Below are 27,585 nucleotides of genomic sequence, written 5' to 3' on the forward strand. Positions count from 1 at the left end.
GTGAGAAATGTAATTTATTTACCATTTTGTGTGATATATATCTCTGATTTAAGTGCATAAGAATTCATAGTTTGAAAATTGCAAACTTTTCTGCATTTTCACCAAATTTCCATTTTTTCCACAAATAAACGCAAGTCTTATCGAAGAAATTTTACCACTACCATGAAGTACAATATGTCAGAAAAAAATGTCTCGGAATCAGTGGGATCCGTTAAAGCGTTACAGAGTTATTACCGCATAAAGTGACACTGGTCAGAATTGTAAAAATTGTCCAAGTCATTAACGTGCAAACCACCTTGGGGTGTAAAGGGGTTAAAGACATACAGGACTATAAAAGCTTTGTATGCATGAAATTGGATAGTAAGGAACAACCAATGTGGAACAAACAAATACCAAATGTTCTATGGTACCCTAGAAAAACTAGAAAACCTGTAGCTGCCTGTGTACTGCCCTTCATTTTGCTGTTATTTCAGTAGTTGATCTCATTATTTTTGTATGTAACCATTTGGAGGTGATGTTTTATTAAGCTTAAAAAAATGACTGAACTGTCTACAAAATTTAAGAATCTGCTTTAGGCAACATCATTAGAGTTTCTACTTTTTCAGCAGAGGTAAAAAATATGTTAGTGGAATGCCCACCAGGGCCGTGGGGTACTCGGTACTGGGTCCGGTTGTTATTAAAGGGGTGGTCACAGTGGGGGCGACCCGGTCCATGGCCCTAGGCTCCCAATTAAAAGGGGTTTGAATAAAGTTTGTAGGAATAGGAAAAGTTTGTGACGCCACCTGTGGTACTCGGTCAGGGGTGACCGGCGCTGCTTAAAGGGGTCCTCTGGGGGTGATGGTACTGCAGCAAGGATGGTATTGCTTCACAGGTGAAGCTGGGTCCCCAGAGCTCCCAGTGTGTTTGGGCAAGTATGGTGTGGTTCCAGAAATAAACAGAGGATGAAGGGTTGCAGTCTCTTTACCTGGTTTACTGTTGGGAGATAGTCTCAGTCCAGGGTACCGGCAACAGGTGACGGTGGAGTCCAGGCAGCCTGGAAACGAACTGAACCCCTTTGCCACGTCAGATTGGGAGCCTTCCATTATGCGCTGAATGTTAGTCCCTTGCGGCCTGTGGCTTCCTGACAAAGTCCTCTTTCTCTCCTGTCCTGGGACAGTACCTGCACAGTAGGCAACTCGAGCCATTTCCTTGGGGGTCTCTATCCACAGTGACTCCAGGCTCTGGTTGTTGCTGTACCTCAGATGCAATTTGGACAAGTCACTTCCAATTTCCTGCCCTCCAGTTCTGCCATGGGACTTGAAGTTCCACACAGCCTCGGGCTCCCAGTGCCTTGTTTCTGCGCTCTAGCTTAGAGGGAGCCCACTCGCAGCTTTTCTCTAGCTCCTGACTTCTCCTGTGCTCCTTCTCTGTTCTTTGTCTGCACCACACTAACTAGTTCCTTCTCCAGACCAGAATGTATATAATCTAGGGAAGCTCCCCTTAAAACTGGTTTCAGAGCTCCCTCTTCTGGATTGGAGTCAGAAAGTGTTGCATGTAAGATTACCTGTCAAAGGGATCCTCCACGTTTCCAGGCATGGCATCACCCTCCCTGAGAGGAAGGCAATACCATTGTGGTACCTGAACTACTGGGGTGCCACATTAGCTTTTGGGATGACAATTAACATGAAATGTCAGGATATGATTTCCCTGGACATGATTGGAATCATAGAATCATAGAATGTTAGAATAAGAAGAGATCCCCTGCTAAATGCAGCGCAGGATTCACTAAACCATCTCAGACATGTCTTTACAGCCTCTGTTTTAATACTTCTATTGAAGGAGAACTCGCCACATCTTGTGGCAGCCTGTTCCACTCATTGATCAGTGAGAAGTGACTTAAGACCATTGTATAACCTGGTGACACTTACAAGACATAGGATTATTGAGAGAGATTAAATCCTTATTATTATTATTATTATTATGAAGTGATAAACTCCCAAAATCGAGCAACAATTAGACACCATACATTGTAAAGATGAAAAGGTAAAAATCTAAATTTTTATTACAAATATCAAAAGATTAACATGTACATAACAATGGACAGACAGTATATACAGTTACATATTAAATCTAGTAGGTCAGTGGTGAGGAGTCGGACACAAAGAACAAGGCATCACCAAGGACAATGATGTATACAATCAATAAGTATGAAGGTAGCTGAAAGTGTATCCATATAAATGGTCATTATTAAAAGTGCAAAACAAAACCCTATTTCAGGAACAATGATGGGCAGTAATGCATTATGACCACAAGATGACACTAAAGTAAAGAAGAGTGTTCGCCTAATATTCCCATCACAGTATTAAATCAGGGTAAAGTAGTCCAAGTATGCTGACCATTATAATTGAAAAAGACCACCTAAAGTATTACAGTAAAGGCTTACCAATATATCCAAGTGTTCTGTTGCACATCAGCAGTTCCAACTGGCTGACAGTCCCCCGAGGAAGGTCACGCATAATGCACATCGGGGCTGCTGATAAGCACCAGGACACTTGACTATGTGGGTAAGCTTTACTGTAATACTTTAGATGGTCTTTTTCCATTATAATGGTCCGCATACTTGGACTACTTTACCCTGATTCAATATGTATTGAATCAAGGCAAAGTATAATTATATACTGTACATCCACTGTTATGTACATTTTTAAAAAATCTTTTTGATATTTGTAATAAACATTTATATATTTTTTTACCTTTTCTTCTTTAAAATGGATGGTGTCTAATTGCTGTTCAATTTTGGGGATAATCACTACATTACATTGTAGAATTTTTCTACTTGGCGGTTCCCCAGTTTTTGAGGGACTATGGTCTCTTTATATACTCATGGTTTCAGTGTTATGCAATTTCATTATCTAGAGGGATTGCCCAGGATTTTTAAAACCTTGCACATAGCAGAGGATGTAATAAAATAGCATGATAGCTTATACTTACTCAGCAAACTCACATCTTTGGATCCAGTGATTCTGCTAGATTGTTCATACTACGTTCACACGTTCAGTATTTGTAAACCAAACAGAGGAAAAGAATAACAGAAACACGTCACCACTTCTGTATTTATCACCCACTCCTGGTTGGGGCTTACAAATAATGATGTAAACTACTGATCAAGTACTAAACGTGTGAACATGGCCTTAACTCATATCACAAACCCCAAATGTATTCAATGGGTCTCATTTACCCAACATATGCCACAAGAGTATAATTTTGACATATACCAGATTTGGCTCTATGCATGATATCAGTGTACCAAATGATTTGGTTTATTTATGTATTACTTTATTGGGTCATTCTTTACTCATCCCCTTATGATGATCCTTTGCTCATCTCCTCATTTATTGTATCATTGTAATGTTTGTTAATAGGTCGAGAGCTTACTTAACATTGGAGGTGAAGTCATTCAGCATCTACCAGAAGTTGGGGGTAATGGGTAAGAGAGCATGGCCTCTTCATAAGGTGTGGCAACCAGATTTTCATAACCGTCTAATAAGTGTATGTATTAATGACAATTTAAAAAATGGCAATATATGAGAAAAATATATTTTAGAAAACAAAAACTAAAGAGAAAAATTTATACTTGAAAGAAAAAAATGTAAATGTTTCCTTTTATTGACATTTATTAATTAACAAATTTATGTTCAGTGTTTGTTATCTAGTGGATCAGAGCCTTCCTCGCATTCCACCTGTCACAGCAATATTTTCTCCATTGATATACGAAGCATCTTCAGAACATAAAAATGATGCTATGCCAGCACACTCCTCTGGTTCACCAAGCCTGGAAAACAGTAATTAAACAGTAATTAAAATAATCATAAAACTTATTTGGTTATATTAGGTATCAATATGAAAAGTAGACTATAAATGGACAACAAGTAGTTAAATCTGTAAGATATAGTAATAGACATGGAGTGACTCTTCAGATTTTGTGTTAAAATGTTGCTTTTTGTTACCATCTTTTCAATTAGCCATTAAAAAGGTATAAACCAATGAGGACTCTCAAATTTTAATATTTTTCTTGGATTTGCCTATGACCTTTATATTTGCTTCTTTTTATATTCATGTCAACCATAAGTGCTTTTCTTTAGTATAATGATGCGGTAATTAATATCAGTAAAAAGCTGTCAGCTGTAACATGATATCTGGCCAGCAGGTAGCAAACAACCAGAAAAATTATACGATATCAGGCCCTTTAGAACACAAACAACAAATGAAAAAAAAACTAAAATCTGTATTTATGCATATAATTCTAAAAAGGTACTATACATCGGGTCGGGATATAAGCCACCTAACAAACACTATATACACATTGGGTCATATAGCGAAATAGGAAATTTGGGGTCTAAAGCCCCAGGCTATACTCTATTTACCCGAGGAGTTTGGTACCCTAAATTCACAATAAGGCGCCCTCACTCAATGAAGACTATTCCTCTTTGACCCTGTACTGTAACTCTATAAGTAATGTATAAAGTGACAACACAATATAAATGTCATCCCTAAATAAAGAGCATGACATTGACGCTCAACTCTCCACCATGGTCAATATCCAAGAGCCGTCTAAGAACACCAGGGAGGGAATTGTAGATCTGCACAAGGCTGGGATGGGCTAGAGGACAACAGACAAGCAGCTAGGTGAGAAGGCAACAACTGTTAGTACAATTATTAGAAAATAGAAGAGTCTGGGGCTCTATGCAAGATATCACATCATGGGGTAACGATAATTCGGAGAAAGATCATGAATCAGCCAAGAACAACATGGCAAGACCTGTTCAATGACCTGAATAGAGTCTCAAACATTTCCACAAACACTGGAAGTTGCACTGAGTACGTATGCCCATTCCACGGCTGGAAATGAACTCATGTGGGATGCAGATGCGTTCCACATGAGTTTATTTCCGGCCCTGGAATGGGCATACGTACTCAGCGCAACTTCCGGTGTTTGTGGAACGCATTTGCACTCCACATGATCTTACTTCCGGAATGGGATACCAAAAGGCGCGCATTAACATTCACAGTGAGGTATATAAGAACTGGGTGAGTGGGCTTTGTTTCAGCCTTGTCTTATCTTGATGGCCAGCATCCCCTGATGAACCCCAACCATTTTTACGGGGGGGGGGGAAATGCGTTGGGCATTGTTTGGGATGTCGCTATTTCTTGTAGTCTGACCGGTGACTCAGTTGGATAGTGACCTCCACCTAGACTACGGCTCAGATGAGTATATGGTTATTGCACTATATGAGGCACAAATTAATCAACACTGCTAGCATCTACTATATGCATTGTGACCATGTTTAAGCCCTAATGAGGGTAGTATATGACTCATGATCTGTAGGTCTATGGAGCTCGGTCCTTGGTACTATTATGCAGTAGGACGATGAGATTTCTTTGCATCACATTTATGTGGAGTCTGACCGGTGGCTTAGTGCGGATGACAATCTCCGCTTTCACCATTATTCCCTACAGATTAGCTGCATTAGATCTTATATAACCAGATGTCATTGTATCTGTTGGCTGCATGTAATATGTTTCTGAGAACCCGTGTATGGGTAACATATGGTGAAAAAAGACATAGATTGCGGAGATCTACCTTCCTCTATTAATGTATCAGAACACATGAGACAAGTATGTAACTTTTTGCATTCTATTTGTCCACACTTTAAGTAGATATAAGAGGGATATGTATTTCCCATATTGGAGGAAATTGTTTATTATAGCCTCCATACTAAGGATAAAAGTCTCCTCTATTATTTGTTATTTCATTTTTTCTATTTTTTTCCTTCACGTTATTTTGTGGGGTTTTTTCATATGGGCAATGTGTGTATTGGGATACAATCTCAATAATCATAGGGATTCACAGGGACAGTGGGGCGAGCCACCGTGGAGTGGGGGCGCCTACCGCTCAAACTTAGGGTGCCAACCTCTACTGCCAGGCAGGGGTCAGCATAGTATACCTGCAGGGCATAGCAGGACACATTATTGATATTTATTCTATTCCCTATGGTAACTTTTTATATTTAAATTTGCTGCTTGTCTCCAATCTTGGAATATTTTTAAACTTTATTCGTTAATGTCACGCTGACGCCCTGACTGATGGGCGTGAGCCAAGGGGTTTGCCCCACTGTGCCACAAACCAGACTATCCTGGAAGGGGTGTGACTATGACAGCTGCCTTGGTCTTCTCTGGAGCCTCTAATGGTAAGGTCAGACTTGTGTGGCAGGCATCTGCCTGGTGCTACTCCAGGGAGGTGTCTGGCTGTGGCTGCTGATCCCACTTGGAGAACAGTAACACTAGGACAGGTGCGGGCATCAGACAGGACTGGCAGATGAGCATGGCTGAAACTCAGACGAGTAGGCTGGCATGGCTGAGACACAGGGCTGGCAGGAACGGCTGAGACACAGGGCAGGCAGGCATGGCTGAGACACAGGGTAGGCAGGCACGGCTGAGACACAGGGTAGGCAGGCACGGCTGAGACACAGGGCAGGCAGGCACGGCTGAGACACAGGGCAGGTTGGTGTCGTGTATGAAGGAACAGGTAGGGACCTGTTCACACAGGAGATGCAGGTAAGGAAACAAGCTAAGCAGAGCAGAACCACAAGGAATGCGGAGAGGAGCTGCAGCAAGAGATTCCTGCAGCAACAGGAGCGGAGCAGAGTAGAAAGGAGCAGAACCTCAGGAGTGCGGAGCAGAGGTAAAGCTGCAAGAGAGCAGAGCACAGGCAAAGTCACAAGAGCCGCAAGAGTGCAGAGCATAAGCAAACAGAGGACACAAGTAAAGGAAAGACACAGCAGGGAAAGAAGCCACAGACAAGGAGACAGAGGTAGGACAAAGTTCAGACAAGGTAATGGAACAAGGCAAGGTACAAGAACAAAGACACAGGGACCACGATATTCTGCCTCCTGGAGGGTGGACAACAAGATCAAGGCAAGGCTAGAACAGAAACACTGAGACCAGGATATACAGCCTTCTGGAGGGCAGACAGACAAGATCAAGGCAAAGCTAGGAGTAGAACCTCCAGAGAAGGAGGCACACAGAGCAAGGCCTGGCAGCTCAGAAGCAAAACACTAACTGAGTTAACACATTGCACAGGCCCAGTCCACAAGGTGGAGCTGCCCTAAATACTGGAGGCCTCTTGATAATTGGTCAGGATCACATTAGACAGGTGCGCCCTGATTCTATAAGAACCAGAGAGTTCTGGCGCTGCCCCCCTATGCACACAGCCAGGAAGCATGCAGAGAGCAGGCAGAAAGCAAGAGACACAGAGCATGGAGCCGGCAGCATGCAAAGACCACAACATGACCTGGAGCAGTGGGTAAGATAGTGTGTGAGATGAGAGGCCATGCCATGATGCCAGCAGAGTTGTTACAATTAAAAGTTATATTTTAGGGATCCTTGCTTCTTCTTTGGTTTTCTGGTGATATAGGATCTCATTACATTTGTTTTAGTTGATATTCTCTAGTTAGTCAGCTCAGGATCATATGGATTACTGATCAAGTGCTCTAGTGTCTTGTTGTTCCCAACACTTTCGGTGGTCCTAAGCTATATTAAAAGCTGAACTGATCTTTCACTGCACATAGTGGTTCCCTAAGCCCTGCGCATTTCATCATATTTGATAACTGCTGTGAGCATCAGGGGCTAGCAGTATTTGAACATAGTAACAATTTAGTTAATCATTTGATAATTGACTCTAATTGTCCTTGATTAAACATGTCAGCATAGCTGAAGATCCCTGCACAAATCCTTCATAATGATGAAAAATATATACTGTATACTTTTTATCACGTGTTGAGCTAGCGTGTATTCCAAAATGATTTATCCCTCACCTCCTACCTTCCCCTCCCTTTAATCCTATCCTCTACTTCCCACTTTCCCTCTCATCCTCTAACCTGAATATTAATATTTTTAATATATAGATAGTACATCATCTCTAAGGTCACTGATAAATTATATCAGAAATAACTTTAAAATACCATTTTATCCCTATGAGTTTGGATACATAAATATTAATAGAGAATCCTTTAATTTAATATAATAGAGATTTTATTGAATAATATGGTATAAAACCATTTAATGTCATGTTTATTGCAGAGGTGCATTGTAACAAGAAGATCACCATAAACTTCAAACAAGCAGTTATTATAGAATAGCATTACAATAAAGGGATTATCAGAAGCCCATAGCAGGCAAACCATCGGGGGCCAGTGGCATTTGGAAATTACTTATTTTGATTGGAGGAGAAAGATGAGCCTTCGCATTGGGTGGACACGGAGGGCGTGAGGTAGCGTCATAAGTGGAGTTTTGGCACACACAGTCATTGAGAATGTGAGGTGTGAACTTATGTAATTACTAACGATAGGACGTGATGGGAGGAAACACCCTCCTCACCTATTGGTTGAGGAGGACGAGCCTCCAACAAGTGAGGAGAATAAGATAGGCTGGAAATTGAATATGCATGATACATCCCTGCAAGGCGATTGGCTCTTTGACGCAGATGGGAGGAATAGGCAAATCCTCACTATAAAAACATGCTTGTTTGGCCGCCGAACACGGCCTGCAACTATGCCAATATGTTTAATCTAGGACCATTAGAGTCAATTATCATATGACTAACCAAATTGTTACTATCTTCAAATACTGCTAGCCCTTGATGATCATAGCAGTTACCAAATATGATGAAACGCGTAGAGCTTAGAGAACCACTATATGCAGTGAAGGAGATCAGCTCAGGTGTTAATTTAGCTTAACCCAAAAAGTTGGGAACAACAAGACTAGAGCACTTTATCAGCAATCTGTATGATCCAGAACTAACTAACTAGAGCTCTGGAAACTAAAAGGCACAAGAGCACTTTGTTATTAATTCATCACGCAAGACCACTGCAGAGAACATATAATTAATGCAGAGATCAACAAAGCTCTTTGGATATTGAATAAGATCCCTTACAATAAGATTGCAGTTGGTGGATGTTAATAATATCCCTGATACCACACTAACAACTGCACCTATTCCATAGTGGGGTTTTTTTTAAGATAACAATGTTAAAATAATATATAGTGTAAATTTTGGGCAGAAAATTAAAAGTTAAATTTTACTTATATTACTCCAATTGAATTAGAAAATACTTTTCACCTCTCCATTCTTTGTAGGTGGGAAAACTTGCAAAATTGGGAGTGTATCAAATACTTATTTTCCTCGCTGTAAATAGTGGAATAGTGGTAATTTTCTGTTTTTTAGGGGAAAGTTACACCAATAATTTGAATCAGTTGAGTGATTAGAATTTTTATATTTTGTATCTTGGTATGTAATGGGTGACATTGTATTCACACATGATTGTACAATGTTGTTTTTAAATTAGTTCCCAGGATTCAGTGTATTTAGACTATGATTAAGGGCACTTTGACTGACAGAAACACATCAGTTTATTACTTGTGGTGAATATCTCTAACATTTTTAATGGAATTTAAAAAAAGAAGATTTGACATTTTAAGCATTGTGGATGTGCCATCCTCCCTTAATAAATCGGTATTGTGTGTTGGTGGACTATGACAGGACTAGGACTAACAGAGATGTGGTTAGTCCTAATACAGACTTTGTTATTCCATAGCTAAAAATGTTATGGGTCTCAGAAAATGGCGATATAAAGCAGAACATTTTTGTTTAGAATATTCAGACCTTTTTTTTCATCATTTAAATAGAAATTAAGCAATGCATGTTTGCTAATCAGACATTACCAAACAATGCATCGTAATAAGAATAACCCAGACAATTATATTTCCAGTCATTTCTACTGCACAATGAAAGTCATGAAAGCAAAACCCAAAAATCAAAGGCAGAATTTCAATTTTTTCACTATTTTATCCAACTGGGAATTTCTTTTTGTCCTGTAAAAAAGCCTTCATATGTAAAACTCAACAACAACAAAAATTGTATGGCTCTTGAAAAAAAAGTGATGAAAAAAACAAAACTACAAAAAGGAAAATTACCTGAGCCTTAAAAGGGTAGTAAGCTGGGGTAGGTTGCATAGATGATTATTTCAATAAATAAAGTGATTATAATGTGGGGTTTAGATTATGCATAATTACTGCAATTTTTTATGTAGTTTCTTATACGGTTTATTCACTTCTGTCCACTGATGTATATTCATGTACACAGTTTATGCCGGTATGTTCTTCTGAAATTATTTACAAACATGTTATATGAATACCTATCACACTGCAAATATATAGCGAATACATATTTGCATTATTTGAAGTGTAAAGGAATAGCACATAGTAATTGATTCATTGGATTATTAGTTTTTCTGAATTTTTTCAATGTGTCATTTGAAATAACATCTCCAATTGCTACTGTTTTACCTCTTAGATGCTGTTATCAATCAAATGTAAAAGACAATTGAAAGATAAATGTAAAATACAATATTATATAAATTTGTCATCACCATAAAATTTATAGCAACTTTATTCTGTAGGTAAGTATGATTTATGGCATAAATCATACTTACCTACAGAATAAAGTTGCTATTTTTATTTATTTTTTTATTTTTACTGCTCAGTTCACATCATAAAAACAAAACTTTAGCAGCCATATTGGAAATAATATTTTTTTCATAGTTTTAACACTCTACATATTCTTTTTTTTTCATGTCTGATAGATTAGATGGTAAAGTGAATGGTGTTATTCAAATAATAAATCACCCCACATAAACAAATACTCAATTGTTTTTCAATTTACATTTTTTTTTAGATAAGATGTAATAATCTTTCTTTATTCTTTTAGCAGTAGTTTAATAACTAATTTACCTAAATTGTATTTCATCTGTTACAAAAGGAAACAAAATATTTCACCTGTAAACACCTATGAGATCCCATATAGATGCCAGCTCTGGAGTTTCCAGGATCTGGGAAAAGTAAATCATAGTATTTTAGGATACTGTGTGTATAAATGGGACAAGTATAACGTAATTCAATAATATCACTAAAATGTCTTTGCTAAAAACATATTGGATCCACTGCTCAACAGCTTTAATGTTATTATTATTATTTATTTATATAACACCATTAATTCCATGGTGCTGTACATGAGACGGGGTTAAATCAAAATACAAATATCACTTACAGTAAACAAACTAACAATGACAGACTGGTACAGAGGGAAGAGGACCCTGCCCTTGTGGGCTTACATTCTACAGGATTATAGTGAAGGAAACAGTAGGTCGAGGGTTGCAGTAGCTCCGATGGTGTTGAGGTGGCCGCGTGATCATTACAGGTTGTAAGCTTCTTTGAAGAGATGGGTTTTCAGGTTCCGTTTGAAGGATCCAAATGTGGTGGATAACCGGATGTGTTGGGGCACAGAATTCCAGAGGATGGGGGATATTTGGGAGAGGTCTTGGAGGCGATTGGGTGAGGAGCGATTGAACGTGGAGGAGAGAAGGAGGTCTTGGGAGGACCGGAGATTACGTGAGGGAAGATATTGAGATATTAGTATGGAAATATACGGAGGAGAAAGGTTATGGATGCTGTGTAGGTCAGTGTTAGTAGTTTAAACTGGATACGCTGGGAAATTGGGAACTAGTGAAGGGATTTGCAAAGAGGGGAAGCAGGAATGTAGCAAGGAGAGAGATTAATAAGTCGGACAGCAGAGTTAAGGATGGACTGGAGGGGTGTGAGAGTGTTAGAGGGTAGCCCAAAAAGGAGGATGTTGCAATAGTCGAAGTGAGAGATGATTAGGGCATGCACAATCATTTTGGTAGAGTGAGGTTTGAGGAAAGAATGGATTCTGGAAATATTTTAGAGCTGGAGGCGACAGGAAGTGGCGAGAGCTTGGATGTGCAGTTTAAAGGACAGGGCAGAGTCCAGGGTTACTCAGAGGCAGCGGATTACCTGGACGGGGGAAAGTGTGAATTCATTTATTGTGATAGATAGATCAGGTAGGGAAGATGTGCGAGATGGAGGAAAGATAATTAGTTCGGTTTTGTCCACATTGAGTTTGAGGAAGTAAGAGGAGAAGGAGGATATGGCTGATAGATACTCTGGGATTCTGGACAGCAGAGAGGTGACATCTGGGCCTGAGAGGTAGATCTGAGTGTCATCGGCATATAGATGTTGGCCATTAAAAGAATAATGTTTAATATGCTGGCCATAATAATGTTTAATGTTGGCCATTAAAAGAATAATGCAAGAAAATATCCACTAACCACTTTGCTGAAGCTTGTGTTGATGAATCCAAGAGCAAGTCCATTCACTCTTATGTTCATATGCCGCATTGCTTGAGCTAGAATATTTGTTAGTCCAAGAAGTGTTGTCTTAGATATGGCATATGCCCCAAAAGTCTACAAAAAAGACCTCAAAGTTAGATGTTGCAAATGTGTAAAATAATGTATTACCTTATCAGAACACCAACAAATGTGATTGATTTTCATTTAATTAAAGTGTTGTTATTTATCATATTTAGGTTTTAAGGAGGATTTTATGAAATTTTCCAAAAAGCAGGAGATGTTTTGCATAACTCTGGTAAGGCGGACACATGGCTAGTGTATCGCAACTGGAACACAGCACTGCGAATAACCTGCTATCTGTGCTATCTCTGTTGCCTCTTTTGCTTAGTAGGCCATGGTGACATCATTGTATTGTCGAGCGATGCACACTTGATGTTTCTATGGTCTACTTGTGGTGTCCCAGTACTGGACTATTGGTGCTGAATACAACAGTTGTCGTGAAGCAGTAGATTTGTTTCAATGTGCTAGAATTACTTTGGGCCCTAAAAATTAGGAGATGTACAATACATAAATGTGCATTGTACCTTGCTGCCATATTGTCATGGTTCTCAATGGCAAGAGAACGTAATAAAGCATACAAAGGACTAGCTCTTGGAAGATGGGAACTCGAGCTGACCATGAGCTAAACCTACCGCACAACTAACAGTGGCCGGGTAGCGTGCCTACGTTTTATCCCTAGACGCCCAGCGCCAGCCGGAGAACTGACTGACCCTAGCAGAGGAAAATACAGACCTGGCTTACCTCTAGAGAAATTTTCCCCAAAAGGCAGACAGTAGCCCCCACATATATTGGCGGTGATTTTAGAGGAAATTGACATACGAAGTATGAAGATAGGTTTAGCAAATTGAGGTCCGCTTACTAGATAGTAGGAAGACAGAAAAGGGAACTTCATGGTCAGCTGAAAACCCTTTCAAAATACCATCCTGAAATTACTTTAAGACTCTAATATCAACTCATGACACCAGAGTGGCAATTTCAGCTCACAAGAGCTTCCAGCCTCAGAAATATTCAATCACAGAGAACTGGAACAAAAATGCAAAACAAACTTAGGACAACAAGTCCAACTTAGCTGATAGTAGTCTAGGAGCAGGAACATGCAACAGAAAGGCTTCTGGAAACATTGTTGGCCGGCATAGAAATGACTGAGGAGCAAGGCTAAATAGAAAACTCCCACATCCAGATGGAAAACAGGTGAACAGAGGAGATGAAGCACACAAGTGCAGTACCACCAGAAACCACCGGGGGAGCCCAGAAACCAAATTCACAACAGTACCCCCCCCTCAAGGAGGGGGCACCGAACCCTCACCAGAACCACCAGGGCGATCAGGATGAGCCCTATGAAAGGCACGGACCAAATCGGAGGCATGAACATCAGAGGCTGTCACCCAAGAGTTATCCTCCTGACCGTAGCCCTTCCACTTGACCAGATACTGAAGTCTCCGTCTGGAAACACGGGAGTCCAAGATCTTCTCGACAACGTACTCCAACTCACCCTCAACCAACACCGGAGCAGGAGGCTCAACGGAAGGCACAACCGGTACCTCATACCTGCGCAACAATGACCGATGGAAGACATTATGAATAGAAAAAGATGCAGGGAGGTCCAAACGAAAGGACACAGGGTTAAGAATCTCCAATATCTTGTACGGGCCGATGAACCGAGGCTTAAACTTAGGAGAAGAAACCTTCATAGGGACAAAACGAGAAGATAACCACACCAAGTCCCCAACACAAAGACGAGGACCAACACGACGACGGCGGTTGGCAAAATGCTGAGTCTTCTCCTGGGACAACTTCAAATTGTCCACCACATGCCCCCAAATCTGATGCAACCTCTTCACCACAGCATCCACTCCAGGACAATCCGAAGACTCCACCTGACCGGAAGAGAAACGAGGATGAAACCCCGAATTACAGAAGAAAGGAGAAACCAAGGTGGCAGAACTAGCCCGATTATTGAGGGCAAACTCCGCCAAGGGCAAAAAGGCAACCCAATCATCCTGATCCGCAGACACAAAACACCTCAAGTAAGTCTCCAAGGTCTGATTAGTTCGCTCGGTCTGGCCATTAGTCTGAGGATGGAAAGCAGACGAAAAAGACAAATCAATGCCCATCCTAGCACAGAACGCTCGCCAAAATCTAGACACGAATTGGGTTCCCCTGTCAGAAACGATATTCTCCGGAATACCATGCAAGCGCACCACATTTTGAAAAAACAGAGGAACCAGCTCGGATGAGGAAGGCAATTTGGGCAAGGGAACCAAATGAACCATCTTAGAGAAACGGTCACACACCACCCAGATGACAGACATCTTCTGAGAAACAGGGAGATCAGAAATAAAATCCATGGAGATGTGAGTCCAAGGCCTCTTCGGAATAGGCAAGGATAACAACAATCCACTAGCCCGAGAACAACAAGGCTTGGCCCGAGCACAAACATCACAAGACTGCACAAAACCTCGCACATCTCGCGACAGGGAAGGCCACCAGAAGGACCTAGCCACCAAATCCCTGGTACCAAAGATTCCAGGATGACCTGCTAACGCAGAAGAATGGACCTCCGAGATGACTCTACTGGTCCAATCATCAGGAACAAACATTCTACCAGGCGGGCAACGATCAGGTCTATTCGCCTGAAACTCCTGCAAGACCCGTCGCAAGTCTGGGGAAACAGCAGATAATATCACTCCATCCTTAAGGATACCTGTAGGTTCAGAATTACCAGGGGAATCAGGCTCAAAACTCCTAGAAAGGGCATCCGCCTTCACATTTTTAGAACCTGGTAGGTAAGAAACCACAAAATTAAACCGAGAGAAAAATAACGACCAGCGCGCCTGTCTAGGATTCAGGCGCCTGGCAGACTCAAGATAAATCAAATTCTTGTGGTCGGTCAATACCACCACCTGATGTCTAGCCCCCTCAAGCCAATGACGCCACTCCTCAAAAGCCCACTTCATAGCCAAGAGCTCCCGATTACCAACATCATAATTTCGCTCAGCGGGCGAAAATTTACGAGAAAAGAACGCACAAGGTCTCATCACGGAGCAGTCGGAACTTTTCTGCGACAAAACCGCCCCAGCTCCGATTTCTGAAGCGTCAACCTCAACCTGAAAAGGAAGAGTAACATCAGGCTGACGCAATACAGGGGAGGAAGAAAAGCGGCGCTTAAGCTCCCGAAAGGCCTCCACAGCAGCAGGGGACCAATCAGCAACATCAGCACCCTTCTTAGTCAAATCAGTCAACGGTTTAGCAACATCAGAAAAACCAGTTATAAATCGACGATAAAAATTAGCAAAGCCCAAAAACTTCTGAAGGCTCTTAAGAGAAGAGGGTTGCGTCCAATCACAAATAGCCTGAACCTTGACAGGGTCCATCTCAATGGAAGAGGGGGAAAAAATGTACCCCAAAAACGAAATCTTTTGAACCCCAAAAACGCACTTAGAACCCTTTACACACAAGGAATTAGAGCGCAAAACCTGAAAAACCCTCCTGACCTGTTGGACATGAGAGTCCCAGTCATCCGAAAAAATCAAAATATCATCAAGATACACAATCAAAAATTTATCCAAATATTCACGGAAAATGTCATGCATAAAGGACTGAAAGACTGAAGGGGCATTTGAAAGACCAAAAGGCATTACTAAATACTCAAAATGGCCCTCAGGCGTATTAAATGCGGTTTTCCACTCATCCCCCTGCTTAATTCGCACCAAATTATACGCCCCACGAAGATCAATCTTAGAGAACCACTTGGCCCCCTTTATTCGAGCAAACAAATCAGTAAGCAGTGGCAAAGGATACTGATATTTAACCGTGATTTTATTCAAAAGCCGATAATCAATACACGGCCTCAAAGAGCCATCTTTTTTAGATACAAAGAAAAAACCGGCTCCTAAGGGAGATGACGAAGGACGAATATGTCCCTTTTCCAAGGACTCCTTAATATATTCCCGCATAGCAGCATGTTCAGGCACAGATAGATTAAATAAACGACCCTTTGGAAACTTACCACCCGGAATCAGATCTATAGTACAATCGCAATCTCTGTGCGGAGGTAGTGAACCAAGTTTAGGCTCCTCAAAAACGTCACGATAATCAGATAAAAATTCCGGAATCTCAGAGGGAATAGATGACGAAATGGAAACCAAAGGTACATCCCCATGAGTCCCCTGACATCCCCAGCTTAACACAGACATTGCTTTCCAGTCGAGGACTGGGTTATGAGATTGCAGCCATGGCAATCCAAGCACCAACACATCATGTAGATTATACAACACAAGGAAGCGAATAATCTCCTGGTGATCCGGATTAATACGCATAGTTACTTGTGTCCAGTATTGTGGTTTGTTACTAGCCAATGGCGTGGAGTCAATACCCTTCAGAGGTATAGGAACTTCCAGAGGCTCTAAATCAAACCCACAGCGTTTGGCAAAGGACCAATCCATAAGACTCAAAGCGGCGCCAGAGTCGACATAGGCGTCCGCGGTAATAGACGATAAAGAGCAAATCAGGGTCACAGATAGAATAAACTTAGACTGTAAAGTGCCAATTGAAACAGACTTATCAACCTTCTTAGTACGTTTAGAGCATGCTGATATAACATGAGTTGAATCACCACAATAGAAGCATAACCCATTTTTTCGCCTAAAATTCTGTCGTTCGCTTCTGGACAGAATTCTATCACATTGCATAATCTCTGGCGTCTTCTCAGTAGACACCGCCAAATGGTGCACAGGTTTGCGCTCCCGCAAACGCCGATCAATCTGAATAGCCATTGTCATGGACTCATTCAGACCTGTAGGCACAGGGAACCCCACCATAACATCTTTAATGGCATCAGAGAGACCCTCTCTGAATTTCGCCGCCAGGGCGCACTCATTCCACTGAGTAAGCACAGACCACTTACGAAATTTTTGGCAGTATATTTCAGCCTCATCTTGCCCTTGAGACAGGGCCATTAAGGCTTTTTCAGCCTGAATTTCTAAATGAGGTTCCTCATAAAGCAACCCCAAAGCCAGGAAAAACGCATCCACATTGAGCAACTCAGGATCCCCTGGTGCCAAAGCAAATGCCCAATCCTGAGGGTCGCCCCGGAGCAAGGAAATTACAATCCTGACCTGCTGTGCAGGATCTCCAGCGGAGCGAGATCTCAGAGACAAAAATAATTTACAATTATGTTTGAAATTCTGGAAGCGAGATCTATCCCCAGAGAAAAATTCAGGTAAAGGAATTCTAGGTTCAGATGTAGGAGCATGAATAACGAAATCCTGTAAGCTTTGAACCTTCATAGCGAGATTATTCAAACCTGTAGCTAAACTCTGAGGATCCATATTAATCAGGTGAAATCAGAACCATTCAAGGATTAGAAGGAGAGAGAGACGAAGGCTGCAGTAAGTAGAGATGCAAGTGAATCAACTAATGAGCAAACTCAGGAAAAAAAAAAAAAAAATTCTCTGCAGACTTCTTTTCTCTCCTTTCTTCTGCCAATTATTTTAACCCTTGGCCGGCCAAACTGTCATGGTTCTCAATGGCAAGAGAACGTAATAAAGCATACAAAGGACTAGCTCTTGGAAGATGGGAACTCGAGCTGACCATGAGCTAAACCTACCGCACAACTAACAGTGGCCGGGTAGCGTGCCTACGTTTTATCCCTAGACGCCCAGCGCCAGCCGGAGAACTGACTGACCCTAGCAGAGGAAAATACAGACCTGGCTTACCTCTAGAGAAATTTTCCCCAAAAGGCAGACAGTAGCCCCCACATATATTGGCGGTGATTTTAGAGGAAATTGACATACGAAGTATGAAGATAGGTTTAGCAAATTGAGGTCCGCTTACTAGATAGTAGGAAGACAGAAAAGGGAACTTCACGGTCAGCTGAAAACCCTTTCAAAATACCATCCTGAAATTACTTTAAGACTCTAATATCAACTCATGACACCAGAGTGGCAATTTCAGCTCACAAGAGCTTCCAGCCTCAGAAATATTCAATCACAGAGAACTGGAACAAAAATGCAAAACAAACTTAGGACAACAAGTCCAACTTAGCTGATAGTAGTCTAGGAGCAGGAACATGCAACAGAAAGGCTTCTGGTAACATTGTTGGCCGGCATAGAAATGACTGAGGAGCAAGGCTAAATAGAAAACTCCCACATCCAGATGGAAAACAGGTGAACAGAGGAGATGAAGCACACAAGTGCAGTACCACCAGAAACCACCGGGGGAGCCCAGAAACCAAATTCACAACACATATACTGATTAATCTATGCGTATGAAAGTAAAGTGCTAAATTTCATCAAAACAAGCTACCATAGAAATGGCTGGGAGGAGCCTGCAAGCTCAGTTCTAACACACTTCCTGTGAGCTGCAACAAACCAATTTAGTCAAGCTTAGTCCAGTCAAAGAAAAGCAAGGATGCTTTATTGTTCACTGAATCTATTCCAGTCTGTGCTGAGGGATATCATCTTCCGCATAGTTGCCTCCACAAAGGAGTGAAGCATCATACAATCAGGAGAGATAAGTCTGAACTATTGGTCTTCTGCTATGTGCTTCCAGCCTTACCAGTTTCACATGTCTCCCACACCACAAACTTTGTCTGACCTACCTCCTGCAATAGAGAATGGTAAGGCCTAAACTGTAATTGCATCAACACTACCAGTATGCTGCCAAGGGGAGCCAACCTGTGAAGGTCTCTCCATCGGTGTAGCATTACCTGGACTGTACATAATATTTCCTCCTATAGCAAGTGAAAAGAACTGTGCTCCACCCTGAGAGGCCCTAAACTTGCTTGTTTCAAATGGAGAATAAATAATTACCTTTTGACAATCAGTCAAACTAAGGCAGAAAGCTGGGGGCTGGTATTCTCAGGCTAGTAAGAGGCCATGGATATTGCCCCAAGACTAGAAATAGCAACCCACAGCTGCCCAGAAATTACAAATCTATTAGATGCACCAATTCTGGTGTTTTGTCTGGCTCTTCCCATTTGTCCTGTAATGGTGGCAAGTGGGGTTCATATCTGTGGGGTTGATATCACCTTTGTATTGTCCGATGATATCAAGCCCATTGCTTAGTAATGGAGAAGCATCTATAAGACACCTCTCCATTACTAAACCTATAGTTATTTTATGAATAAACACACAGCCAGGATAAAGTCTTTTCATTAAATGAATGACACAAACTCCTTTAATTATTCTAAATTAAATCATACTTGTGTCACCACCCATTCCACTGAATCCCTCATCTTCTGTAATAAAACAAAACCAAAAACACAACAATAACCCTCACCTGTTCATTGTTTTGTCTAACACCATAAACCATGTCTGGGGATAACATTTTCAACCTGGAACGTGCCAAGATGCAACCGTCCTGGCTGAGAACCACTGATGAATGAGCTGCTGTGAGTACATCCTCAGTGACAAGCGGTGACATCATTGAGATAACCGCAGGTCAATGAGGCAGTGTTCCCAATCCTGAACTAATCGGAACCATTGGTACAGCAAAAGATTTAACTCCTTTGATGACCCTACCATTCATGAATGTTCCAGTGAGATTCTGTATTTATGGAAGGATAACAGCAGTTCTGCCAGTTTCATACAGGGCAGATGGAAGCTGTAATACATAGTTGGCACTTACCCATTACAGTAGTGATCATTGATATTTAACTATTTAAAGTGGCTGACAGTCACTTATAAGTGCTTTTACATAGCATTATTGTGGATGACTGATGGATTACCATGACTGCCATAATATTGGTACTTTTCTGAAGCCTCAAAGGACACTCCAATGTATACTACATACTGCATGGTAGCACAAGATCCTTATCACCTTTTGTTAAAAGAAAACACAAGGACTTGGAAAAGTAATGATTTGAAAAAGACTGTGATGTATTTATTAAGAGTTGCAAATGATTTAATATATCAAATACTATAATAAACTCTATTAGAAACTCACTGACGCCCCTGGATTAGAGAAAGTGAGCATAAGCTGCTGGTATCTAGACAGCTTCTGTGCCTGGTCTGTCACAATGTAATTCAACTAAAAAATGGAAGAAGACACCAAGCTACAGCTAAATGTGTATGGCGTAAATGTAAATACACTCCCAGTGATCTGGTAACACGTGTGGCTAAAGGTAAATGTCACAATGGGTTAATTGTGTATTCCAATGCTTGCTGCTAAATGCATTAAAAAAACCAATGGTAGTGTTCAGAGGAAATATGGATAAAATAGAGCGACCTCCACTATAATATTAAACACCAATGCTGATGGTAAAGTAATATCACAATAGGTTAATTGTGGGTGCCAGTGCTCTCTCCTATATGTGCTCAAGAGTTATTGGTGATGGTCAAAGATAATATGGAGTCAGCCTATGTTACAATACTAAATACCAATGCTAAAAATAACTTATTGGTGGTATTCTGGAATGCAAATCATATGGTTTAAGCATGGTGAAACCAATAGCAAGGGATCGGAGGTTGAATGTACATGCTGTAGTGCCCCCATGACTCAGTTGTGAGGGCTGGTGTGGAGGAGAGAGGATATCGGTTACACCTGGGGAGCGTCCCCCCCTTTGGTGTGAGAAGCATCCGGACCTCCGCAATTCAAAGGGAACCGTCTGTATCTCTGCTTGAAGTAAGTGCCTTATAAAAACTGACAGTAGTTTGGGTGTTGATTTTGAGTCCATGTTCAACCCAAAAAGGTCCTACTAGCTCATCTTTAATAATACCAGCTCATAGTAGTACCCCACCTTGACCTTGCTCACGTCTGAGTCAAAGTGGAGGTCTGTGCCTGTTATTAATCCAGCAACGGGCCCATCCATCTGGTCAGTCAAGAGACACTCACATCTCCTCAGTACATAAAATCTTTGAAAAATCTGTTTTAAAATTTTTCTTGGTCTAGTCTTGACTTTTCAACTTGGGTGTCTTGTTCATGTCTCTGAGCACTGCGCACTCTAGGAAGGCTGCAGACATGGATTATGACAACCAACATGAAGGATAATGGGTTCCTTCTCCCTTACTGTTTGAATCTTTTCAAATCTTTGGCAGTTAAAGGTGACTTTTTGCAAAGTTCTTCATATTAAATTGGACACAAGATGCAATAATTGCTGTAAAATGGAATGCAACCTTTTATTTTATTTTTATTTAAATTCCAACTCTCCATCACAGAGATATTAGCAATCAAAGTATTGGCACCTGAGGAGTTATGTTAGAATAAATACAAGTGGGTGTTATTAGATTATTATTTGGGGCATGTACTTCATCCTGTATGGTGTTGATATCTGATAACTTTAATTAAGTCTAAGTGGGTGTTAACACATTAGGTGACAAATACTTTCATTTCTAATATTTCCGCAATAGAGGGATGCAAAAACAACAAGTTTTATTCAAGAGCTGATACAATTATATCATATATCCAGTTAAACATTAATAAATCGGTGAAAGATCCCCTGTAAATATGTACTCAGTTGAATATTCATTTTCATTAAATGTGTGTACAGTTGTGGCCAAAAGTATTGACACCCCTGCAATTCTGTCAGATAATACTCAGTTTCTTCCTGAAAATGATTGCATTCACAAATTCTTTGGTATTATTATCTTCATTTAATTTGTCTTAAATGAAAAAACACATAAAGAATTGTCCTAAAGCCAAATTTGATATAATTCCACACCAAACATAAAAAAGGGGGTGGACAAAAGTATTGGCACTGTTCGAAAAATCATGTGATGCTTCTCTAATTTGTGTAATTAACAGCACCTGTAACTTACCTGTGGCACCTAACAGGTGTTGGCAATAACTAAATCACACTTGCAGCCAGTTGACATTGATTAAAGTTGACTCAACCTCTGTCCTGTGTCCTTGTGTGTACCACATTGAGCATGGAGAAAAGAAAGAAGACCAAAGAACTGTCCGAGGACTTGAGAAACCAAATTGTGAGGAATGATGATAATTAATGATTAATGATGATAAAACTTTATCAACAGATATCTATGTTAAACCAACGGATAAGAACAGTCTACTGTTCTTTACAAGTTGTCATCCACGCCACATTAAAAAATCCCTCCCAAAATCACAATATCAGAGGGTTAATCGTATTGTGTTGGACCCTTCACAACGCTCTATACGTCTTAATGATATGGCCTCCAAGTCCCGCAGTCGTGGGTATCCAGATTCATATCTTAGTTTTTCTCCAGATACTCCAGTTTCTAAGACACCACAGGTTGGGGGACGTCGGATGGCTTTCGTCAATACGTACCACCCGTTCATGTCTCTGTTTCAGAAGATTATCTTTAGACATTGGTCACTTCTGGGGTCCTCCTATCCTGACATTCCTGAACTCTGCATTCCTCCACTCATGTGTCATAAAAAAACACCTAATTTGCAGAACCTTTTAGTTAGGGCGGATGTTGGTAGCCCAAGAATCGAGATGAAACAGTCGTTTTTGACATCTTCACGTAAGCGTACATTTCCCTGTTTACGCTGTCTGCAGTGTTCACACATTACCAAGGGTGAGACATTTACACATCCGAGGACTGGAAAATGTTTCCCGGTTCGTGGTTCTACAGCTGTGATTCCTCATACGTCGTGTACTTCATTAAATGTCCTTGCGGTCTCGGATATGTTGGGGAAACTACCCAGCATATCCGAGACCGCATAACACAGCACAAATCAACTATTCGCTGCAAGAAGACTATGCTACCCATACCTGCACATTTTATTAATCGTAATCATAGCATTTCACAGCTACGTTACCAGGTTATCGATAATGTACCAATGGCTAGAAGAGGTGGAAATAGAATATTGAAGTTAAAAGAAAAAGAGGCATTTTGGATCTACACTCTTCAAACCCTAGAACCATTTGGTTTGAATAGAGAATATGAGGTGTTCTATTGATTTTTATGATCCTTTATTATATAACATTGTCCTCCCTTTGAATTTGATATCTCTTTTTTTCTCGCAGTTTCTCCTTCTTTCACTTCTTCTATTTTTGATTTAGGATATGCAATCTCTTTATGGGCTTGATCCCTGAGAGCTCATAAGCTATGTATAATTGTACATATGTATTTGTGTATATTATAGATGAGTAGATATCTTCTGGTTATATACATATATCTATTTACATATGCTATATATACTGATTTCTTTTCCCTTTTCTTTCTTTTAGACTTGATTCTGCGGTCCATCACTCTTTGGGTGCAGGTCGGTGCACGACATGGGTGCTTTTTCTTTTCTAATACCCTTTTAATATATGTTCTATACATTGGTATACACATTTACCACCTCTTGTTCCTTTTTTCTTCTCTACCGTCTGCGATATGCGGCGCCTGCTTATATGTTTCTCAATATACAGTTAGGTCCATATATATTTGGACAGAGACAACATTTTTCTCATTTTGGTTATAGACATTACCACTAGTGTTGAGCATTCCGATACCGCAAGTATCGGGTATCAGCCGATACTTGCGGGTATCGGAATTCCGATACCGAGATCCGGTACTTTTGTGGTATCGGGTATCGGTATCGAAACAACATTAATGTGTAAAATAAAGAATTAAAATAAAAAATATTGCTATACTCACCTCTCCGACGCAGCCTGGACCTCACCGAGGGAACCGGTAGCGTTCTTTGCTTAAAATGCGCGCGTTTCCTGCCTCCCGTGACGTCACGGCTTGTGATTGGTCGCGTGCCGCCCATGTGGCCGCGACGCGACCAATCACAGCAAGCCGTGACGTAATTTTCAGGTCCTGAATGCCTAATTCTAGGCATTCAGGATTTTAAAATTACGTTCCGGCTTGTGATTGGTCGCGTCGCGGTCACATGGGCGACGCGACCAATCACAAGCCGTGACGTCACGGGAGGCAGGAAACGCGCGCATTTTAAAATTACGTCACAGCTTGTGATTGGTTGCGTGCCGCCCATGTGACCGCGACGCGACCAATCACAGCGAGCCGTGACGTAATTTCAGGTCCTGAATGCAGAATTAGGCATTCAGGACCTGAAAATTACGTCACGGCTTGCTGTGATTGGTCGCGTCGCGGCCACATGGGCAGCACGCGACCAATCACAAGCCGTGACTAGTGTTGAGCATTCCGATACCGCAAGTATCGGGTATCGGCCGATACTTGCGGTATCGGAATTCCGATACCGGGATTCCGATACTTGCCGCGTATCGGATACCGGAATCGGAAGTTCCAAGATTCAAAATGCAGAAATTCAGCCAATGAGAATGATTCCAAGTGTGGGCACATCCTGTTTAGCATGGAGGGCATAAAACTACTGGCAAGGCTGTGATTGGCTGCTGAAATGATGTCATGATGCAGTTTAAAAGTCGCTGGCGCTATTTTGCGATCACTCTGCTGTGAATTCAGTTAGTGACAGGACGCTGTTTGCTGACTGAGGGACAGTTTAGAGATAGCGATTTGCTTCTTTGTGCTTTCCAAAGGCTAATTTAGCAACCGCTGTGTTCACCTACTATTCACCTTGCTTTTGCCTTGTAGCGCTGTTTTCACAGCGATCTGCAAGGTCTGTGTGTGTGTGTGAGTGCAGCCCACTCTCTAGTCTGAGTGCAGCCACATAGGCCATCCATAGCTGGTTGTATTCAGTTCAGGGAGGGTGGTTCATTGCCTCATACTGTTCTTTTTTTTTTTTTTTTCAAGTAGTGTAGTCTGCTGCTAATTTATTCAAAAAAATCCTATTAGTGTCTTTCCACCCGTCTCCAGCTAATTTGTGGAAAAACACTACATAGGATAACGTAGAGGAGGGTTTTTGGGCCTTGCAGCGCCGTTTACGGCTGTCTGCACGGTCTCCGTGTGACTGCAGCTCGCCCTGTAGTCTGTGAGCAGCCGTAGCCTGGTTGTCTCCAGCTCAGGGTTGTTCACTGCGTCATACCGCCAAATCAATTTTCATTTTGTTTTAAGTAGTGCAGGCTGCTGCACATTTTTTCAAAAAATTCCTATTAGTGTCTTTCCACCCGTCTCCAGCTAACTTGTGGAAAAACACTACATAGGATAACGTAGAGGAGGGTTTTTGGGCCTTGCAGCGCCGTTTACGTCTGTCTGCACGGTCTCCGTGTGACTGCAGCTCTATCCATTGTCAGTTCAGCCCCCAAAAAATAAATAAATAATAAAGTTCACCAAACACACCAGTTACACCACTTTACATTTGTGTAGGCCACATTAGCTCATATTAAAGTCTAGTCCACACTTTAGAAAATTAGTGTTTCTTATACCTGTTAGGAGGAGTTGCTCAGGAATAAGCACACAAAGCCATTAGTACTTTTCTGCTTATCTTTATCAGTCAACCAAGATGAAGAAGGCAGTGAGTAAGGCACGTGGGCGTGGGCGTGGGCGCGGAGCAGGGAGGGGACGTGGGGATTCTGTGCCTGCTGCGGGCACCGGTGACTCATCAGCACCCACATTCACCAGGCAACAGTCGTTCATGCGCAGCTTTGTGTCAGAGCGCCGTACACCGCTGCTGCGTGAAGAACAAATTGAAGCCGTTGTCGGATGGATGGCAGCTAATGCATCAACTTCAATTAGTGCCACATCCTCTCAGACACAGAGCACTGGAGAGCAGCCATCTGTCTCTTCACCACCTGCCAAATTGCCCAGGCAGACAGAGAGCCCAGGACAGGAGCCGTCTCTACTTCTGTTCTCTGAATCTCTTGGCTTGGAAACAGGGGGCCAGCCAAGCAGCATTGGAGAAATGGAAGAAGAGGCAGGGTGCAGTGATGCCCAACAGCTTTTTCTCTCTTCCTCTGAAGAGGCGGGTGGGCCAGTGGCTTTGGTCACCACATCGCAGGCCGCATCAGCTGATGATGACACTCAGGTGCCACTTACTGGTGCGTGCTCTGCTGCTGAGACTACCCAGGAGGAGCAGTTGGGGGCAGAGGGTAGTGTAGATGATGAGGTCCTTGACCCATCTTGGCGTGAGGGACAGGAAGGTGGTGGGAGCAGCTCTGAGGAAGAGATTCCCCGTACGGCCCAAAGAGGGAGAGGGAGGGGGAAGACTGCGGATCCTGCAGCCTCCGCTTTGGCACCCGTTAGGAGCATGTCTCTTCCAAAAGCCAAAAAGGGCGCTCCCAAGACTTGCAGTGCCTGGTCCTTTTTTGACACAGTTGCAGATGACATTTGCTATGTCAGATGCAAGGTGTGTCATCAAAAAGTCAAAAGAGGTCGAAATGTCAGCAACCTCAATACCTCCAACATGTGGAAACATGTGCGCAACAGGCACCCGGCGGAGTTAGAAAAACACACTGAAGAGCTAGGCCAACCAACAGCGGCAGCTACCACCTCTTCAGCTCGTGTTGCCTCTTCCTCTAGCTCACACACAGCTGGTTCGGCTTCCTCCCAGGATCGCCGTGGAAGAACCTCTGGCCCTGTTGTCCAGAGACCCGCTGTAATTCCACCCGCAGCACCACTTTCCCAGTCATCCACACACTCCCAGCCCAGTCTACAGCCATCGGTAGTACAGGCATGGGAGAAAAGGCGGCCTTTCTCGTCAAACCACCCACGAGCACAGGCTCTGACTGCAGGCATTGCCAAACTTCTTTCACTGGAAATGCTGTAATTCAGGCTGGTGGAGACTGACAGCTTCCGTGACTTGATGTCATTGGCAGTCCCACAGTACAATGTGCCCAGCCGCTTTTACTTCAGCAGGCAAGCCGTCCCTGCCCTGCACAAGCATGTGGAGGGACACATAAAACACGCGCTACTGAACGCCGTCAGTAGCAAGGTCCACCTCACCACCGATGCGTGGACCAGTCAACATGGACAGGGGCGATACCTTTCCCTCACTGCCCATTGGGTTAATGTCGTTGAGCCGGGTACAGACCGTGCGAGTGGCGCAGGACGTGTCCTGCCCACTCCAAGGATTGCAGGAATCCATTCTGTACGCATTGACTCCTCCTCTTACACCAGTTCCTCAGAATCATCGCTGCAGGAGCCGTCACAGTCCACCTCCACATGGACCCGTGATGAACGTGTACCTGTTACGACCGACATGAGCACAGCCGTGGCCAAACGTCAACAGGCCGTGTTGAAATTAATTTTTTTGGGGAATCGTAGCCACACAGCGCAGGAGCTCTGGAATGCCATCAAGCAGGAGAGCGATGTGTGGTTTGTGCCAGCGAATCTCCAGCCAGGCATGGTAGTGTGTGATAATGGCCGAAATCTGGTGGCAGCTCTGGGCCTCGGCAACCTCACTCACATCCCATGTCTGGCACATGTGCTCAATTTGGTCGTGCAGAGCTTTTTGAGGGACTATCCGGATCTTGATGCACTGCTGCACAAGG

The 27,585-nt window shown here is 42.2% G+C and overlaps 1 protein-coding gene across 1 annotated transcript in view; it reads right to left on the reverse strand.

Moving 5' to 3' along the window:
* Positions 1-3,606: 3,606 nt before the first annotated feature.
* LOC143815680 (dehydrogenase/reductase SDR family member 4-like) overlaps positions 3,607-27,585 on the reverse strand; it is a 151,244-nt gene continuing 127,265 nt past the window's right edge. The window contains exons 7-9 of the mRNA XM_077295196.1: positions 12,222-12,356; positions 10,873-10,925; positions 3,607-3,811 (exon numbers count right to left, since the gene is read on the reverse strand). Coding sequence (XP_077151311.1) covers positions 3,697-3,811; positions 10,873-10,925; positions 12,222-12,356 — 303 coding nt within the window. The 3' untranslated portion in view covers positions 3,607-3,696. The remainder of the gene's footprint in view (positions 3,812-10,872; positions 10,926-12,221; positions 12,357-27,585) is intronic.

Source organism: Ranitomeya variabilis, chromosome 1 (assembly GCF_051348905.1).
Source record: "Ranitomeya variabilis isolate aRanVar5 chromosome 1, aRanVar5.hap1, whole genome shotgun sequence".
In the NCBI taxonomy this organism is placed as follows: domain Eukaryota; kingdom Metazoa; phylum Chordata; class Amphibia; order Anura; family Dendrobatidae; genus Ranitomeya; species Ranitomeya variabilis.